At 43.6% G+C, this 17,989-nt stretch overlaps 1 protein-coding gene across 5 annotated transcripts in view; it reads left to right on the top strand.

Moving 5' to 3' along the window:
- The window catches only part of CAMK1D (calcium/calmodulin dependent protein kinase ID), a 438,187-nt gene that overhangs the window by 247,601 nt on the left and 172,597 nt on the right, over nucleotides 1-17,989 (top strand). The window contains exon 1 of one of the 5 annotated variants that reach the window (XM_045463128.1): nucleotides 9,162-9,286. The exons of the other annotated variants lie outside the window; for them this stretch is intronic. Within the exon in view, the coding sequence (XP_045319084.1) occupies nucleotides 9,177-9,286 (110 nt within the window). The 5' untranslated portion in view covers nucleotides 9,162-9,176. Of the gene's footprint in view, nucleotides 1-9,161; nucleotides 9,287-17,989 lie in introns of those variants that run through there. 5 annotated transcript variants of the gene reach the window in all.

Here is a 17,989-nt window from a genome sequence, read left to right on the forward strand (position 1 = left end):
TGTCAGCACAGAGCCCAATGTGGGGCTTGAACTCACAAACGGTGAGATCATGCCCTGAGCCGGAGTCAGACACTTAACTGACTGAGCCACCCAGGCACCCCTGAAGTAAAGCATTCTTGTAATTGATTTTAAAATAGTTTTTTCAAGGATGTTAAGATAGTAATTTCCTGAACTGTCAGTGAGACTTTTTAATATTCTTTCATTTCAATAGTTCATAGTTTCTCCCCAGCTGACTTGTGTAGCTTTCAAGAACCCTCTCTGACCACAATTATAGATAGAGTAGAAAAGTGAAAAAAATCTTGTTATATAACCAATACTGTCATGCTATTACAGAAATAGTCAAACTTCTCTTTCTCTGGAAAAATTAACTTTTCTCAAAGAAATACGGAGAGATACATCCATGCTTTTGTTTCAAAGGCAATTCCTGTGGTAGAAAGAAGTCCGTTTAGGAATGAGTCATGGGTTGGAATCCAGAATGTGCCACATAAGTAACCCGCGCTGATTGCTAAATCCCTGGAAATGTGTTTCTTTTCTTGTAGCGTAAGGATAATAGGCCCCTCCCCAAGCATTTCAGTTATTTTTTTTTTAAATTTTTAACGTTTATTATTCATTTTTGAGAGACAGAGACAGAGTGTGAAGGGGAGAGGGGGACACGGAATCAGAAGCCGTCTCCAGACTCCGAGTTGTCAGCACAGGGCCTGTTGTGGGGCTCGAACCCATGAACCATGAGATCATGACCTGAGCCAAAGTTGGATGCTTAACTGACCGAGCCACCCAGGCACCCCTCAGTTGTTCTAATAAGACATTGAAATGAGGGGTGATTAACCCAGTGTCCTGCACGTAGAAAGCTCTACATACATGGTAGTGATTAAAAAAAATATGAGACTACCAACATCCAACTGAATTGCAGAAATTATTCTACTGCTTTAAAGCTTTACAAATTCTCTATCCTTTGTCATGTTGGATTCTTTTTCTTTAGAAACATAATAATTGCCTTCAAAATGTTCTGTATGCCAGGACTTAGTAGAGAAGCTGTCATTGTGAAGTTTATATACACAGTTCCGTGTGTGAATGTATACGGAGAGGGGAAGAGGCTGGCTTTCATCTGGAGAAGGTTCTGTCCTGATCCCCGGCAAGAAGAACCCTGGCTCACGGGTCCCTTCCAGCCCCTGTGCCAGCCATGCCCTTCTCCTGGGTGAGGTGTCTGCAGGGAATGCAGGCCCAGGGAGATAATTCCCACCCAGTACATGTGCCCTCCGCTCTGCCCCCAGAGACCCTCCCCATTCCATCACCTTGAGAGGAATCGGAGAACCCCAAATTCAGACTGGGTAGGAGGTAGAACGTGTTCTACTTACTACCTTGTTGTCTTCATTTATCACTTCATTTCTACAACAACTGTTTATTCATAGAATATAAAGAAATGATATACCGGGACATATTGTCATAAGTAGCTGAGAGTTTATTGGACAGTCATCTCATTTTTCCATCGGTAAATGGAGGGCTGGCTACAACAAACTGGTTCCCAAATTTGACTAATCATCTGAATTGCCAGAGACTTTATTTATTTATTTATTTTTAAAAATTTTTAGCACTTATTTATTTTTGAGGGAGAGAGGGTGAGCTGGGGAGGGGCAGAGAGAGAGGGAGACACAGAATCTGAAGCAGGCTCCAGGTTCCGAGCTGTCAGCACAGAGCCTGACGCGGGGTTTGAACTCACAAACTGTGAGATCATGACCTGAGCTGAAGTCGGATGCTCACCCGACTGAGCCACCCAGGCATCCCAGAATTGTCAGCGACTTTAAAAAATATACATGATTCCCAGGTCCCACCAGCCTGGCAATGGTGTTTTAGTAGAATCTGGCATGAGGTGCAAATATATGTTGTTGTTTTTTTCTCTGTTACTTGGGGGAGCTTGATGATCAGTTGATCTCTGCCACTGCACTAGACAGGCTTTAGGGTTATTCTGTTTATTTATTCTCCACTTCAAAGATTATTTTCCAATATATGTGGAGATCAGGGGCCATGTGCTCATTGGGAGACGCTTTATTTATTTGGTATCTCTTAAGATCTGTGCTGTGCCAAGTTTGAACACACACTAATACAGACAGGCAGCCGTGAGGTTCACTGCCTTGACTTTCAGTCTGTGTTTTTATTAGGTACCAAGTTTGAAAGACAGTTAAGAAGAAAAAGAACAGATAGTCTCTGAAAGGAAAGAGGCCATACTGGTAAATGGCCTGAGGCTGTTTGCTGGGAGCCCATGGAAGGTTAGGCGGGTTTCTGAATTACCAGAAATTCCATTAAGTAACTCGAATGTTCTCTATTCAAGGTGTTTGTGGTTGTCAAAGATAAAAAAGTCTTTCCAATATGTACAGTGTGTTTTCTGGAGACAACGGTCAATGACATTACAATTCTGAAGATATAGGAAAACTGAAGAACAAAACCCCAGATAATGACAGATACGTTTTCTTTCTCACAACCCCCCTTTCCTTTAGAGAAAAAAAAAAAACAATAAACCAAACAGCGGAAAGAATCATGAACTTGACATTTCACAAGACTCTAGTCTTCCCATCACTGCCTATTAAGAGTTCCTGGTTAGCCTCGATCCCCAAAGAAGTCTAGAGATTTACACTGTTGTCAGATTGACGTTTTATACTTGCTCATGATGAAAGAGAAACGTACATATGAACTTTCCACTTGGGAAATTAAACATGGACTGGAGTAAAGTGAATTTCATGTTCAAAGTTACCCCGTCTGCAGGAGAGATAGGGTACGTCTTCAAGCATGGTTTTTAAAGAGCTTTTTCACCCTGCTCAATTTAAAACTTTCTGCAACACAAAACACTCCATTTCCTTTCTTCAGAGCTGGGTCTTTTGCAAATTGCTTCTTCATTCCTTTAGCATAAAACCCCCACTGTTGAACTTGGCACCAAAGCCCCTCATGAGGTTCCCCAGTGTACCTTCATCGACTGGTCTCCCCTGACCCCTACCATCCCGAGCACTCTTCTGTCCCAATACAGCACACTACTCTTCTGTGTCTTTGCAAATGCTGTTCCCTGCCTCTGGTGGGCTCTTTTCCTTGTCTTCCTGTACGTGATAAACTTGCTGGCACCCAGAGCTCATGGAAGACATGGAACCTGGCTGTGTTTCACCGCCTCCCCCACCCCCCACCCTTGGCTGGCTTCCTGGCGGGACATGGGCCGTGATGTATCATGATGGTTATAAGCACATCTGTCTTCCCACGCTGTATTGGGCGTTGCTTGGCTTTAGGGACTGTCTCATTAGTCTTTATTCCCCGCTGCTTACTTAGCCCCATGTCTGGTTCTTGTAGGTACTCTCTCACTGTTTTATGAAGTCTAGGTCTGTGAGTTTTATGCATGCTATCTGCAAATAAGGGATGCAGTGAGCTTGGGACAGGACCGTGGTGACAGCAGAAGTCGCACTTCTGCCCTCCCTTCCCTTTCTCCCCGCACACACTTCACCCTGCAGCACAGTGGTGGCTGTCATGCACAGTGCTCTGTCATGACATCGCATGGCTGTCTTGTCAAGCAGAACTTCTCTGCATTTATTCATCATCAAACCATGTTAGTTCTCCAAATGCTACCTCTACCGCCAGCCCCATTCCTCACCCCCCAAGAAAAAACGAGGGAGAGAAAAAAGGGAAAAGAGGAAAAGCCGCCAGATGGTTCTAACTCCACCTCCTTACTGCAAGAGCCTAGAACTGTCCGTCTTCATTCCCGGAAGTAGAGCTCGCTTCCCCCTAAAGCTCCTGAAATCCACCAGCGCACGGCCACACGGGGCCTTCGGCTGCCTTCTGCTTTTGCATAGTGAGACTGGGAAATAATCCTGAGTCAGGATTGTGTGTGCTTTTCAGGAGGCACATGCTTTGCTCCTTCCTCCACACACGCCCTTTTTCTCTCTGTTTCTTTGCTCCTCAAATGTTCTTGGCACCCTTTCCCTAAGATAAATCATTCTGCTAGGTTCTCTGTGTACAGAGTGTATTACATGGTGCGGGCTGTTCCCGGCCTCTGGTGAAATAGCTCCAAGGCTGTGGACCCAGCAGTGTGACTTGAGACTGGGCTTAAGGACAGTGGCCTCCAGACTGTATATATGTATGTATGTATGTGTATGTGTGTGCACGTGTCTGTGTGTGCATGCATGCACACGTGTGTATATATGTGTCTGTGTTTTTATCTCCTCACCACCCTGCCTGTCCCTATTGTTACGTTGTTAGTTTCTTCCTGACTTTAACATAACTTAAAAACACTTCGAAGAGGTCAAGGATTGAGGAAGAAGAAGTACATTAGCATCTTCGGGAATAACTTTCCGAGGGACAGCACTTCTCCTTGTATCTGAAAATATACTAATAGTCCTCTTCTAGGGAAGAAACTTTATTCTTTACTTCTGAATTCTTGATTGTACTGGTTTCCTGTCTCCTTCCCTTTTCCTCCCACTCTACTCTGTTGTTTTCCTTCCTTCTTCATTTTTTAGTAGCAGAACCCTTGTAAAAAATAAATTCTTGGGGCGCCTGGGTGGCTCAGTTGGTTAAGCGGCCGACTTCGGCTCAGGTCATGATCTCGCAGTTCATGGGTTCGAGCCCCGCGTCGGGCTCTGTGCTGACAGCTCGGAGCCTGGAGCCTGTTTCGGATTCTGTGTCTCCCTCTCTCTCTGACCCTCCCCCGTTCATGCTCTGTCTCTCTCTGTCTCAAAAATAAATAAACGTTAAAAAAAAAAATTAAAAAAATAAAATAAAAATAAATTCTTATACAGAACCCCGAAACATAAGCAGGTAAGAAGTGTGGTATTTTACCAGAGTGAATTTGCAAGTTCAGTTTTATGACTTTATTACAAATCCTGGCAAGGAGGCTGCCTGTGAACATGTTGGGGGTCTCCACTGTGTGTTCACATCTGGTATCCCTTGCAGTTGGGTCTGTGCAGTTGTATTTCATTACAATTCCTAAAATATTTATTGAGAACCTGGGGGCTCTGGGGGAAACCGGATTGAGAAGCACCGGCCAAAAGTGACCTCAGTGGAGTCTAGCCAGTGGACAATATGCTCTGATGCTCAGAGAATAAACATCTCTAAATCTTGTTCTGCAAAAAGCAGAATCACCGAAGATGTACCCAGTGGCCTGTGTCCGACCTCAGCCTGGGCCAGTGCCCCCTGTTCTTTGGCTTGGAGACCGTAGACACCACTGGGACACAGGAATTCGGCAACTGCCATCCTCCCCTTTCTGGCTACCTTTGTGTCATTGTCAGGGCTCCGACGGCTGGATCCGCGTGGCTGGATTTCTCCTACCCCGTCGTCCCTCATGGCACAATTGCCTTCCTAATTCCCTTGCAAACTCAGGACTCGAGAGCTGGGTGATTAGCAACTGGTTTATTCACCGTAGTTAATTAGTATTATCATTCCTGAGAATTGCACATAGCCCTGGAGCTCACCCTGGCAAGTTTCTTGAGAACTGATTTCCCCATGGGTTATCATGATCTTTTATTAGCAGGACATAATAAAACTACAAACTCAGAACTGCCTCGGCATTTAACATCCATCTCCCCTGAAACTGTAATTTGGAAAGATGATGTGTATATCACACACCTTTTAAAAAATCATCAACAAAGGGAAACACACTGTTCTTTCTAATCATGACCCCAGTCAGTCGCAGTTATGAAGAGGTCGCTCTTTTCGAGAAAGAGTATAGAGTTGCCCTTATGATACACACTAACGGAGATCATCTCTGTGTTTTTGAAATGTATATTTTATACACAACCAACCACAAGCACCCGTATGAATTCCCACATGTGAGTGCTTGAAAAAAGTGATGTTTTCCATTTGAATTCCATCATCCCTGATGATATGAAGGCCTGGGTCTGACCTGAACAGACCGTGTGGCAGCATTAATTACTGATGTGCAAAAACTATCTCTGAACGTGGGTGCTTTCCTAGAACAGCAAGGAATGCTTTAGGGTGCACGTTCAACCCTCTGAAGTCTGAAATGGACTGATGCTAGATGGTTTTCCAAAGAAGACTTTGCTCCTTTTCTATTCTTCTTCTTACTCTTTTCCACCCCATCTTTTTTTTTTTTTTTAACATTTTGCTTCTCACTGTATAAATAAGTGGCACAGTATTCTAGCAGACTTAGGGAGATGCTCACCTGGCCCCAGATGCTTCATTATCTGGAGGGAGCATAGGCCACAGTCCCATGCCTCTTTGCCCGCACCCCTGGGTCTCTCTGTCTGTGTGAAGGCTGTGCCTGTGCCAGGATCGGGTGGCTGAACCTGTCAGTCGGAGCACCTGTTGGCTCAGCATGGTCTTGGGTTCAAGTCGTGAAACCCAGGGTGCTCACTGTGGGGATCAGCGCAGGGAAAAGCATGGGGATTTTATGGTCGGAAAGAAAAAGGAAATGATGTCTTTCCCCAGGATTCCAATGCACTGTTTTGGTCCCCTTTCCTTTTTGCTCACATAAATCCAAGTGTTCAGAGCTAGAAGCATCTAAGATGCTTCTTGAATTGCAGCCCAGAGTCTTCAGTCTGGGGTGCAAATTGTGTGTAATGAAGCCACAGGATGCGGTGCAGGCAGGCGGAGCCTGCTTATATGTCAGCAGTATTTCATACGGACATGGCCTCTAAGTTCGCATTGTAATTATCTGCAGTGAACCCGGAACACCTTTGGATGCTGTCTTTTCATATCAGTGGAGCTAGTAAATCAAAGTTACAAGGCCTCATCTCTGTTCCGAGACAGGCGAGCCTCTCGATGTTCTCCAGGATTCCAGGCATCTCTTCTCGTATTGAAGCATCCAGAAAATATATATTACTTTGACCAAAGGTTACCAAAAGATCAGAAGAAAGAAAGGACAACATTCCCCTAAATGTCTTAGAGTTTCAAGGTCTGACTGAGAAATATTAGAAGCTGGTGTCGTAGTTGACCAGTTGACATTGGCTAATTTTTCATACTCTCTTCCTGAGGGGACTGAGTTGGCTATAGGTAGACTTGATCCTTTATCCTCAGGACACCTTACCTTTAAATCAGACCTGTTGTGAAGTAAGTGTATTCGGCCAAGACAGCTGCAAGTGGACACCTCAGCTGTGGCACTACCAACCTCCCAAGTATCTCGTGGGGAATACTTGTGCCGTGTTCCAGGGTTTTTGTAGCGAACTCAGTAATTTACCACTGGATCTCAACCTTTGCATCTGAATCGATTGAGAGGCTTAAAAACTCCTGATGCCCAGGCCACATCCCATGCCGATTAAATCCTAATCTCCAGGGATGGACCTGGGAGTCAGTACGCTTTCAAACTCCTCAGGTAATTCAAACATACAGCCGATTTTGAGACCCACTGTAATTTCTCCTGGGTGGTCATAGGAGTAGGAAAGAAGCATAAAGTTAAACCTTTTAATGATTTGTGTGTGTGTGTGTGTGTGTGTGTGTGTGTGTGTGTGTGTGTTTTGTTTTGTTTTGTTTTCCATTCAGGTATCCAGATTTTGATTATCTTTGGTCTGTAAGACTTTAGGAAGGCCAGAATTCGTTGTGCGTTCATTTATTCATTGTTTAGAGCATTCAGTGAATGTTGGTACGTGTTGGGTTTTTCACGCTGATTTGGACCCAACTTCTTTCTCTTTCATACTAAAGACCACCAGGCATCAGCTGGGTCTCCTGGAGCTCTTCTAGACATGAGCAAATTAATTAGCCCTTTCTCCCTTGGTCCACTGCATTGCAGAGGCTGACTGTGGGAGGAGGGAAAAGGAGGTCTTTTCCATGTAAATGGCTTCCTACCTTAAGAAATTCTATTCCATGGCTAACTGATGAACTTACCACACAGAAGAGCCTGTTGAAACAAGAGTTGTCATCCGGGCTTCTGTGCAGCAAGCACTATCCTAGAGAACCCTAAATATCAGTTTAGTCAAGCTTTGGGGGCTCCTATATACTTTGCCTCACTCTGCCTCATTATCATTTTAAACTCATTGATTACTAGAGAGGCCCTCAGAGAGGATCCTGTTCGACAAGTTAATTTCTAGATGAGAAAACTGAGACCCTGGGAAGTGACATCACCAGAATACGGTCCCATAGAGACAGAGCCAGTCAAGGTAGTGCCCCCGACCCCCACCCCAGGGTACCGTTACAGGCGCTAGCCTTGCCTCCCAAGGCTGTCAGGGAATGCTGGCCAGGCCCCCACCCTGTGTATTCTACATGGTGCGAAGGATGCCGGAGATGCCTTTTTTGAAAACGTGGTCAGCTGCACATAAGGATTTTAATTGTTGTTTGTTTGTTTTTAAGAATTCAAAGCAAAACTTATTTCACAATGAGAGAGTATCACATGTGGTACTTACTCCTTAAAAACAACAACAATAAAACTGCCTTGCATTCTTAAGATGTAGTTGATATACTTACCCATCTTTGCTCCTTAGTCTCCCATTGATTACAGCTCCATCTGCTGGTGGCAAAGAGATGGTTTGAAGCTTTGGATTTTGAATTCTGGTCTTTCCTGTGGCCGCCCATATTCTCAACGGACAAGATCTCACCGTATATGTAATATGATACATACATGTGTATACATAGCATATTTTACCTCTACACATAGATATGTATGTGTAAACAGATAAAAAATGAGACCATATGTTTTAAATTTTTTTTAATGTTTATTTTTGAGAGAGAGGGAGACAGTGTGAGCCGGGCAGGGGCAGAGAGAGAGGGAGACACAGAATCTGAAGCAGCCTTTAGGCTCTGAGCTGTCAGCACAGAGCCTGACACGGGGCTCGAACTCACGAGCCATGAGATCGTGACCTGAGCTGAAGTCAGACGCTGAACCGACTGGGCCACCCAGGCGCCCCGAGACCATATACTTTAACGTTCATTTAACAAATGAAGAAATCAAGACAGAAAGCATTTAATGGCTTGTCTGAAATCTTGCAGTTAGATGTGTCAGAGCTGAGATACAACCTAATCTCTTGGTTTCTTGAGCAGTTAGCCTAATTAGTATGTATTTCTTTGTGTCCGGCATTTTGGATATATTTTGGTGAACCAGGTGTTAATGATTTTGATCAAGAACTTTTGAAAAAGCACCTCTTTGTGAAAGTCTGGCAGCGTAGCGGTCTGGGAGCGTTTTTCTACTTGTGTTCAGTGAGAGAATCAAGCTCAAATGCCCCAAGGCGTTCATGGTATGTTCCGAATTAACTTTCTCTCCTATGCAGCTAGAATGGTACCTTCCTCCGGAGAAACGAGAAAATGGTCCCTCGAATCCTTTTTCTCTGTTCTTTGGTTCAGATGAAGAATCCTGGCACAGAAAAACTACAAGGTGAAAGTCCCCTACCACCTTAGCACACTTTCTGAGGTTATTAGTAGCTGGTTGATGTGTATCCTTTTAGACATTTTTTCTGCACGTAAAACCATTTAAATGTGGACACACATATACATACAGACAGATGGATGCAATGCAGTACAGCAACAAAGTGACCAAAGAACTGGGCTGGTCCAGAAGAGAGAGGATCCATCCTGCATGAGGTGAGGAATAGCAAAGGGTCCTCATTGGATGATGTAGAACGAATCCCGTCTAGGAGGATGCATCGGTTTGAGAAGATACGAAAGGGAATGAGCCCACCTATGTGGCCAGAGAAGGTGTGCGTAGGTATGTGAGAGCTGCCCGAGGCCAGTAAAGTTTTGGTGCAATGGTGGAGATGGGAGGGCAGGTAGGGACCAAGCAACATGGGACGTCGTAAGTTGTGTCTAGTCATTTGGACTTCATCCTGCGCTATGAGGAGCTGTGGAAGGATTTCAAGCTGAGAAGTTTAATCACTTTTATTTTGTGGGCTGATGGTTCAGGAGACAGCCTGGAGAACGGTTAGCAAGAGCAAGGGAGGGAGAGAGAACAATTAAGTGGTTATAAACTGGGAGCGATCATCTGCAAAATAAGAAAAATAATGCCTACTTTGTGGAATTGTGAGAATGAAATGAAGTACCATCTGTGAATGTGCCTGGTAAGTTATAAAAAGGGAAGGTATTCTTTTTTAATGCCATCTGGCAAATACTTCAACTCTACCACTTTCCCTTGTGACTGACAGTATCCTGATTTTCTCAGCATTATTTCCTGTGCTGCTTATAACTGGAGGGGGTGGGGGTGAGGGTGGAGATAATCTGACCTAGGAAAGGAGGAAATGATTTTCTTTATTTCCTGAAAGCATTGTGTTTACTTAGACAAGCCAGAGTGTTTTCCAAGACATCACAATATTCTCCAAATATTTTTGAGGCAATTTGCCATGCCTGAGAACTATAGGATCTTTTTTGTGACTGGCATTTAAATTTTCCAGGTGGTTTAGAAAAAAGGGGGTGGTGGGTAGTGAAAGACCTAGTCTTTTATGGTCTTTATCTGAAAAGAGGGGCTTGCTTTTCCCCCAGAGAAGGGACTTTTCCTGACTGGACAATTAACGCATAAGTGTTTGAGACACGAGGACAGGAAGCCTGTCTCCACTCATTGACGTAACTTCCTCATCTTGAGCTCCCGTGTGGAGATCTGTTCCTCACCATCCTCTGCTCTGTCTCAGTTAATAATCACCTTGTCTCCTGTCTCTTCTGTTCCAGTGGCCCCTTTAACCAGAGTTAACCAGTAGATGATTGACCATTTCCAGTGATCACACAATGGAAAGGTGTTTTTTTGCCTTTTCCTTCTTCTGATAATTATAGCAATACTCATAATTGCTGCCACCATTCCTCCCGCTCCAGATCAACGATCCATGATAGGATAAGGAAAGGAAAATATACGGAACTTTCCTTCCTCTCCTCTTCTCTGTTTTCCTAACATTCCTTGTTTTAACATGGAGTTCAAAATTTGTGAATCTTTGACCTGTGGAGAATTAACGGGAGGGAGAAATGGTGCGGCTGTTTCAAAGACGCATGCGCGTTCCATAGAGTGCCTGTTCTCTGGGTCCCGATGCTCCCTCCAGCTTGGGGGCTTTGGAACAGGGCCTACTTGTGCATTTGGTACATTTTTTTGCATGAATTAACTTTCAAATGTTTTCCTGGCTCTTTTTAGGGATTTCTTGCTTGGCTGTCAGTTACCACGTGTGCAGGCCTCTGCATCAATGCCCATGTATGCTGTGCTCCCAGTCAGTTTCTCTCTTTTTCACTCTCTCTCTCTCGCTCTCTCTCTGTGCCTGAGTCCACTTCCCTCTGTCCAGCTCATCTGTCTTTCATTGGCGATTATGGAAACTTTAGCATAGATTGCCATGTAAAGCATTTACTTTCTGACCATGGATGTACCAGCTGATGTTTGCTTTGGGCCTGGTAGATGCCAAGTGATTAAAACTAAGTCAGGTTATCTTCACCTAAAGCTGCTTTTAGTGACATTGTTCCTTTGAAACATGAGCATTTTAGAAAGGTATGTTTTTTGGGGATGAATGTTCCTTATGTATGAAGGTCTGTTTGGCTTTTAGAAAGACAATGATGAACTATAGGATTTAGCTATATAAGCTATGCAAGGTTAGTGGAACCTTGGTTTGCCATTTGCTTGTAGCTGACATCCCCAACTCTTTGTCCACTTTATTCTTTTTTTAAAAATTTATTTTCCATATACACACACATATACACACACACACACAGAGAATCCCAAGCAGGCTCTGCACAGTCAGTGAACCATGAGATCCATGAACCATGAGATCATGACCCTAGCCAAGATCAAGAGTTGGACACTTAACCAACTGAGCCACCCAGGTGTCCCTGTTGTTCCTTTTGATGACACTAGCAGATGTGGACTGATGCAAGGCCCTTTCTAGTTTCAATTTCTAGACTCCTAACTATTCCTTCTGCTTCTGAATATCTCTTCTTTTGGCTCATTTTGACCCACTGGGATTTCATGTGTCAGGATGTTTCTAAGGATCTTGAGAGCTTCCATTAGATTTCAGGATAGTTCAAATCTCTGTACCCCCAGAAGTGGGTATTGTATCATTAGTTAGGAAATGTAACATCCTGACTTTAGGTGTTATGATTTCATACAAATAACTGAATTTATATGAGTTCCTCCATATTCTCATTATAACTTAGTTTACAGAAAGTTATAGTATAAGTGCTTTAACATGGACTTGGGAGTTAGACTCTTGGCAATTCCAGTTACCAGTTGTATGACCTTGGAATACTTACTTAATGTCTTGGTGTCTTAGTTTTCCTCTTTTAAAAATGGGGGGAATGATATATTGAACTAATTTTTCCCATTTTACTATCTCATATGTGGGAAAAAACCCAGTTCTTGCCTATTGTGTGTTTCTTCCCTATGTATCTCCTTTACTACTTAACACAGAACACTGCAAAAGTTCACTTCTGATCACTAAATGTGTGGGTGTCCCCCACATCCAAGCAATTCTCTGGACACCAGCAGGGTGTCCCATAACTTAACTCAATTCTAACCCAGAGATAGTGTCACATCCCACAGGCTAAGGGCTCAGCCCAAGACTGCTCCCAGCCCCAGCACATCAGATGCCAGTCTCAAGCCCAAGTTGTCACCTGTGTTTCTGACCAACTGGCTCAAGAGTAGAGGTTCCAGTGACCCCCTCTTTGGGTTCAGTTAATTTGCTAGAGCAGCTCACAGAACTCCGGGAAACACTATGTTTACCAATTTATTAGAGGGTATGATGAAAAATACAGATAAATAGCCAGATGAAGAGATATGCAGGGCGAGGTCTGGGAGATTCCCGAGCATAGAGCCTTTTATCTTTGTGGATTGGGGGCATGTCACCCTCCTGGTATGGATGTGTTTGCCCACCTGGAAACTCTGAACCCTGTACTTTTGAGATATTGTGGAAGCTTCATCATGTAGGTAGGATGGATCATTAACTCTGTTTTAAGCCCTCTCCCCTCCCCAGGGAAGTGGGGGACAGGGATGAAAATTCCAATGATGACTTGGTTTATTTCAGTGACCAGCCCTCACCAAGGAGTCATCCAGGAACCCACTCAGATAGTTTCATTAGAACAAAAGACACTCCAGGGGTGCCTGGGTGGCTCAGTCGGTTAAGCATCCAACTCTTGATTTGGGCTCGGGTCGTGATCTCACAGTTCGCGACATTGAATCCCACCTTGGGCTCTGTGCTGACAGCATGGAACCTGCTTGAAGTTCTCTCTCTTCCTGTCTGCTCCTCCCCCACTCATGTGCTCTCTCTCTCTCTCTCTCTCTCTCAAAAAATAAATAAACTTAAACAAAAAGACACTCCTATCACCCAGAAATTTGTGAGTTTTAGAAGCCCTATGTCAGGGATGGCATCAGAGGCCAAATATTAACATAAGAGATGCTCCTAGTTTTCTTACCACTCTGTGCCAGGAACCAGGGGCAGAGGCCAATATATATTTTCATTATCTCACAGTAGCGGCTTCATAGGATTGGTGTATTAAATTTTTTTTTCAACGTTTATTTATTTTTTGGGACAGAGAGAGACAGAGCATGAATGGGGGAGGGGCAGAGAGAGAGAGGGAGACACAGAATTGGAAACAGGCTCCAGGCTCTGAGCCATCAGCCCAGAGCCTGACACGGGGCTCGAACTCACGGACCGCGAGATCGTGACCTGGCTGAAGTCGGACGCTCAACCGACTGCGCCACCCAGGTGCCCCAGGATTGGTGTATTAAATAAACTAATGAAAAATACTTAGTATGGTCTTGATACATATAGGCATACCTCATTTTATTTGCACTTTGCATTTATTATGGGGTGTGTGTGTGTGTGTGTGTGTTTTGGAGGGATTTTGTTTGGTTTTAACACATTGAAGGCAGTGGCAACCCTGTGTTGCGAAAGTCTGTTGGTGCCATTTTTTTCCAACAGCATTTACCTACTTCGTGTCTCTGTCACATTTTGGTAATTCCTGCAACATTTCAAACTTTTTCATTATTATTATATTTGTTACGGTGACCTGTGACTAGTGATCTTTGATGTTACTATTGTAATTGTTTTGGGGCCCCACAAATCATGCCATGCAAGATGGCAGACTTCATTGATAACTGTTGTGTGTGTTCTGACTGGTCTGTTCTTGATTTGCCTTTCCTGCACCTCTCTCCTTTTCCACGGGCCTCCCTATTCCATGAGACACAACAGTATTGAAATTAGGTCACTTAATAACCATAGAATGGCTTCTAAGTGTTCAAAGTGAAAAGAAGAATCACACATCTCTCACTGTAAATCGAAAGCTAGACATGATTAAACTGAGTCAGGAAAGCATGCTGAAAGCCGAGATAGTCTGAAAGCTAGGTCTCTTGTGCCAAACAGTTAGCCAAGTTGTAAATGAAAAGTAAAAGTTCTTGAAGGAAATTAAAAGTGCTACTCCAGTGAACACACAAATGCTAAGAAAGCAAAACAGCCTTATTGCTGATGTGGAGAAAGTTTGTGTGGTTTGGACAGAAGATCAAATCAGCCGCAACAGTCCCTTAAGCGAAGCCTTCACCCAGAGCAAGATCCTTACTCTTTTCAGTTCTGTGAAGGCTGAGAGAGGTGAGGAACCTGCAGAAGAAAAGTGTGAAGCTAGTAGAGATAGCTTCATGATGTTTGAGGTAAGAAACCTCGCTTCTCGGCCTTTTGCCTAAGATCAAGTGTAAGGTAAGAAGCTGTCTCTATAACATCAGAGCATAAGGTGAAGCAGCAGGTGCTGACGTAGAAGCTGCAGCAAGTGATCCAGAAAGTCTAGCTGAGATAATTAAAGAAGGTGGCTACACTAAACAACCGATTTTCAGTGTAGATGAAACAGCCTTCTATTGGAAGAAGGTGCATCTAGGACTGTCATAGCTACAGAGGAGAAATCAGTGCCTGGCTTCAAAGGACAGCCTGACTCTTTTGTTAGGGGCTCATGCATTTGGTAACTTTAACATGAAGCTCCCTTACAATTCCGAAAATCTAGGGCCTTTAAGAATTACCCTAAGTCTACTCTGTGTTCTTTCAACGGAACAACAAAGCCTGGATGACAGCACATTTGTTTACAACATGGTTTATTGAATATTTTGATGCCACTGTTGAGACCTAAAAAATGGATTTCCTTCAAACTATGACTGCTCACTGACAATGCATCTGATCACCCAAGAGCTTTAATAGAAATGTACGGTGAGGTTAATGGTGTTTTCATGCCTGTTAATACAACATCCATTCTGCAGCCCATGGATCAAGGAGCATTTTGACTTTCAAGTTTTATTACTTAAGAAAAACATTTTGTAAGACTAGAGCTTCCATAAAGAGTGATTCACCTGATGGATCTGGGCAAAGTAAATTGAAAAACCTGGAAAGGATTCACCATTGTAAATGCCACGAAGAACGTTTGTGATTCCGGGAAGAGGTCAAAACATCAACGTTCACAAGAGTTTGGCAAAAGTGATCTTAAGTGTCTCAAAGGGCTTGGAGGGGCTCAAGACTTCTGTGAAGGAAGTATCCGCAGATGTGGTGGAAACAGCACGAGAACTAGAATTGGATGTGAAGCCCGAAGATGGGATTGAATCACCTCAATTTTGTGATAAAATGTTCATGGACGAGGAATTGCTTCTTCTGGAGGAGCGAAGAAAATCGTTCCTTGAGATGGAATCTAGTCCCAGTGAAGATGCTGTGAAGACTGTTGAAACCACAACAGAGGATTTAGAAGACTGTGCGAATGAACCCAGTCGAGAGAACAGCAGTGGCGTTTGAGCGAACTCCCAATTGCGAAAGGAGTTCTGCCGTGGGTACAATGCTATCAAACGGCATCACCTTCTACCAAGAGATCCTTCGTGAAGGGAAAAGTCATTTGCAGCAAACTTCATTGTTTTATTTGAAGAAATTGCCACGGCCACCCCAACCTTCAGCAACCACCACCCTGATCAGTCAGCAGCCATTAACATTGAGGGGGGACCCTCCACCAGCAAAGAGATGATGACTCACTGAAAGCTGAGACGATGGTTGGTCAGCACTTTTTGGCAAGAAAGTACTTTTTGAAGTAAGCCCTACGCCCAGTGTGGGGCTTGAACTCATGACCCCACTGTCAAAAGTTGCATGCAGTAGTGACTGAGCCAGCGCCAGTGCGTGCCCCAGCAATAAGTTATTTTTTTCTACTAATGTATGCACATTGTTTTTTGGTGGTTTTTTTTTTTTTTTTGGACATAATGCTATGACACATTTACTGGACTGCAGTATAGTGTAAACTTAACTTTTATATGTACTGGGAAACCAAAAAATTTATTTGATGCTCTCTGTTGTGAAATGCCCTTTATTGTGGTGGTCTGGAACCAGTCCAGCAACCTGCCAAGGTGTGCCTGTAGTAAACACTCAGTAAATGGTCTATATCAAACAGCTGTGTGAGCAGGGCCTAATGAAAGTGATAATATTCATTCGTCCCTAGATTTAGATGTCTCACATCCCAGGAGACTGAGGAGATTCCACTATCACAAAAGAGTCACGGTTGAAATGCTCAAGAAAAGAATGTAAGAGGTGTTGGCAAGTTTTCCAAACATAAACCAGGTAGGCTATGAGATGTGTGGATTGGGAAGTCTGGCTTCAAGGCACAGCACAATTCGGGAACAGTAAATTAAGCAGATGGTTTGTGATCGTTTAGTAAAGACTGTAGTGGTTGCTAGGAGCCACCATGGGTTTACTAAGAACAAATCTTCCCAAACGTTCCATTTCCCTTTTAAATAGTATTACGTGGTGTGTAAAACTGAGGAATGTCATTTCAGCAAGGAATCTAATTGTTTCCTTATGGACAGGATGGTAAAACATAGGCTAGATGATAGCCCTGCCGGGCTTTTACAGCATGACAGCAGTCAAAGCCAGCTGATTTATGTCATGGGTTATCTTGATGAGGGTCTCTGGCGTGATATCAGAGCCCAGCTCTGACTTGTAACCTTCCCACTTAAGACTTTAGGAATTTGGATCCAGACATATCGGGATGGATGTGTACCAAGCAAATATGTAGATCGCCCAAAGTTGAGAAGGGTAGTAAACATAATAGACGAGAGGATAAAAATTGAGAATATTCTTGATCATTTGAAGCACTCCATTGAACCTCAAAAGATTGAATTTAATGAAGCTGAAGGTGAAAACTTTAAGCTCAATCTTACTCAAGATTGAGTAAGAAAGGAGATTTTGTTTGGTAGAAGTTCAGATAAAACTGATCTGGTCATTTAATTGACCCAACACTTAATATTTATTCATTCATTCATTGATTCATTCAACAAATACATATTGAAAATACTACCTGCTGTTTACTTTTCTTGGTATTAGGGAGATGGTAGTGAACAAAGCAGTTAAAAATCCCTAGCCCTGTGGAGCGTATATTCTTTATATGCCAACAGTTGTGCAGCTGCTTTAAAAAAAAAAAAAAAAAAAAAAAAAAAACAGAACCCAGAGAGCCTGGGTGGCTCAGTGGGTGAAGCATCCCACTTCGGCTCAGGTCATAATCTCGTGGTCCATGAGTTTGAACCCTGCATTGGGCTCTGTGCTGACAGCTCAGAGCCTGGAGCCTGCTTCGGATTCTATGTCTCCTTCTCTCTCTCTCTGTCTCTCCCTTGCTTGTGCTCTCTCTTTCTCTCTCAAAAGTAAGTAAATAAACATTAAAAAATTGTAACGAACCTAATATTAGGCTTTATTTGCGAAAGTATAACATCCACTCTCAATGGTTACTAGTTCACATCTCTTAATACCGTGTTCTTGGTGCTAGAATTTACACTGGGATGACTGCTCTCAGGTCTGGAAAAGTGAGAGTGGCCATAGCATGATGATTGGAAAATAAACCACGTTGGAGGATGATTGGTCGGCCATAGGAAGAGAACAGTAGGCAGATGTTCTCTCCCTCAGATATTTGTAGGAATAGGAGATGAGGGTCTAAGCTTGTTCTCTGTTGCTCCCAGGAGTCCCTACTAATTACAAGGAGGCTGGTTTCTGGTAAATATAAGGAAGGTTGCCTGTGAAGTGTCCTTGCTGCAGCTGGAAGCCCGCCCGTGTGAGCTCCATGCAGGCTGACCTGGCATTCTTGGGACTCCTCATGCTGCACCTGGTCCCTGGTGGGTGCCCAGACA

This window comes from Leopardus geoffroyi, chromosome B4 (genome assembly GCF_018350155.1).
Source record: "Leopardus geoffroyi isolate Oge1 chromosome B4, O.geoffroyi_Oge1_pat1.0, whole genome shotgun sequence".
Classification (NCBI taxonomy): Eukaryota; Metazoa; Chordata; class Mammalia; order Carnivora; family Felidae; genus Leopardus; species Leopardus geoffroyi.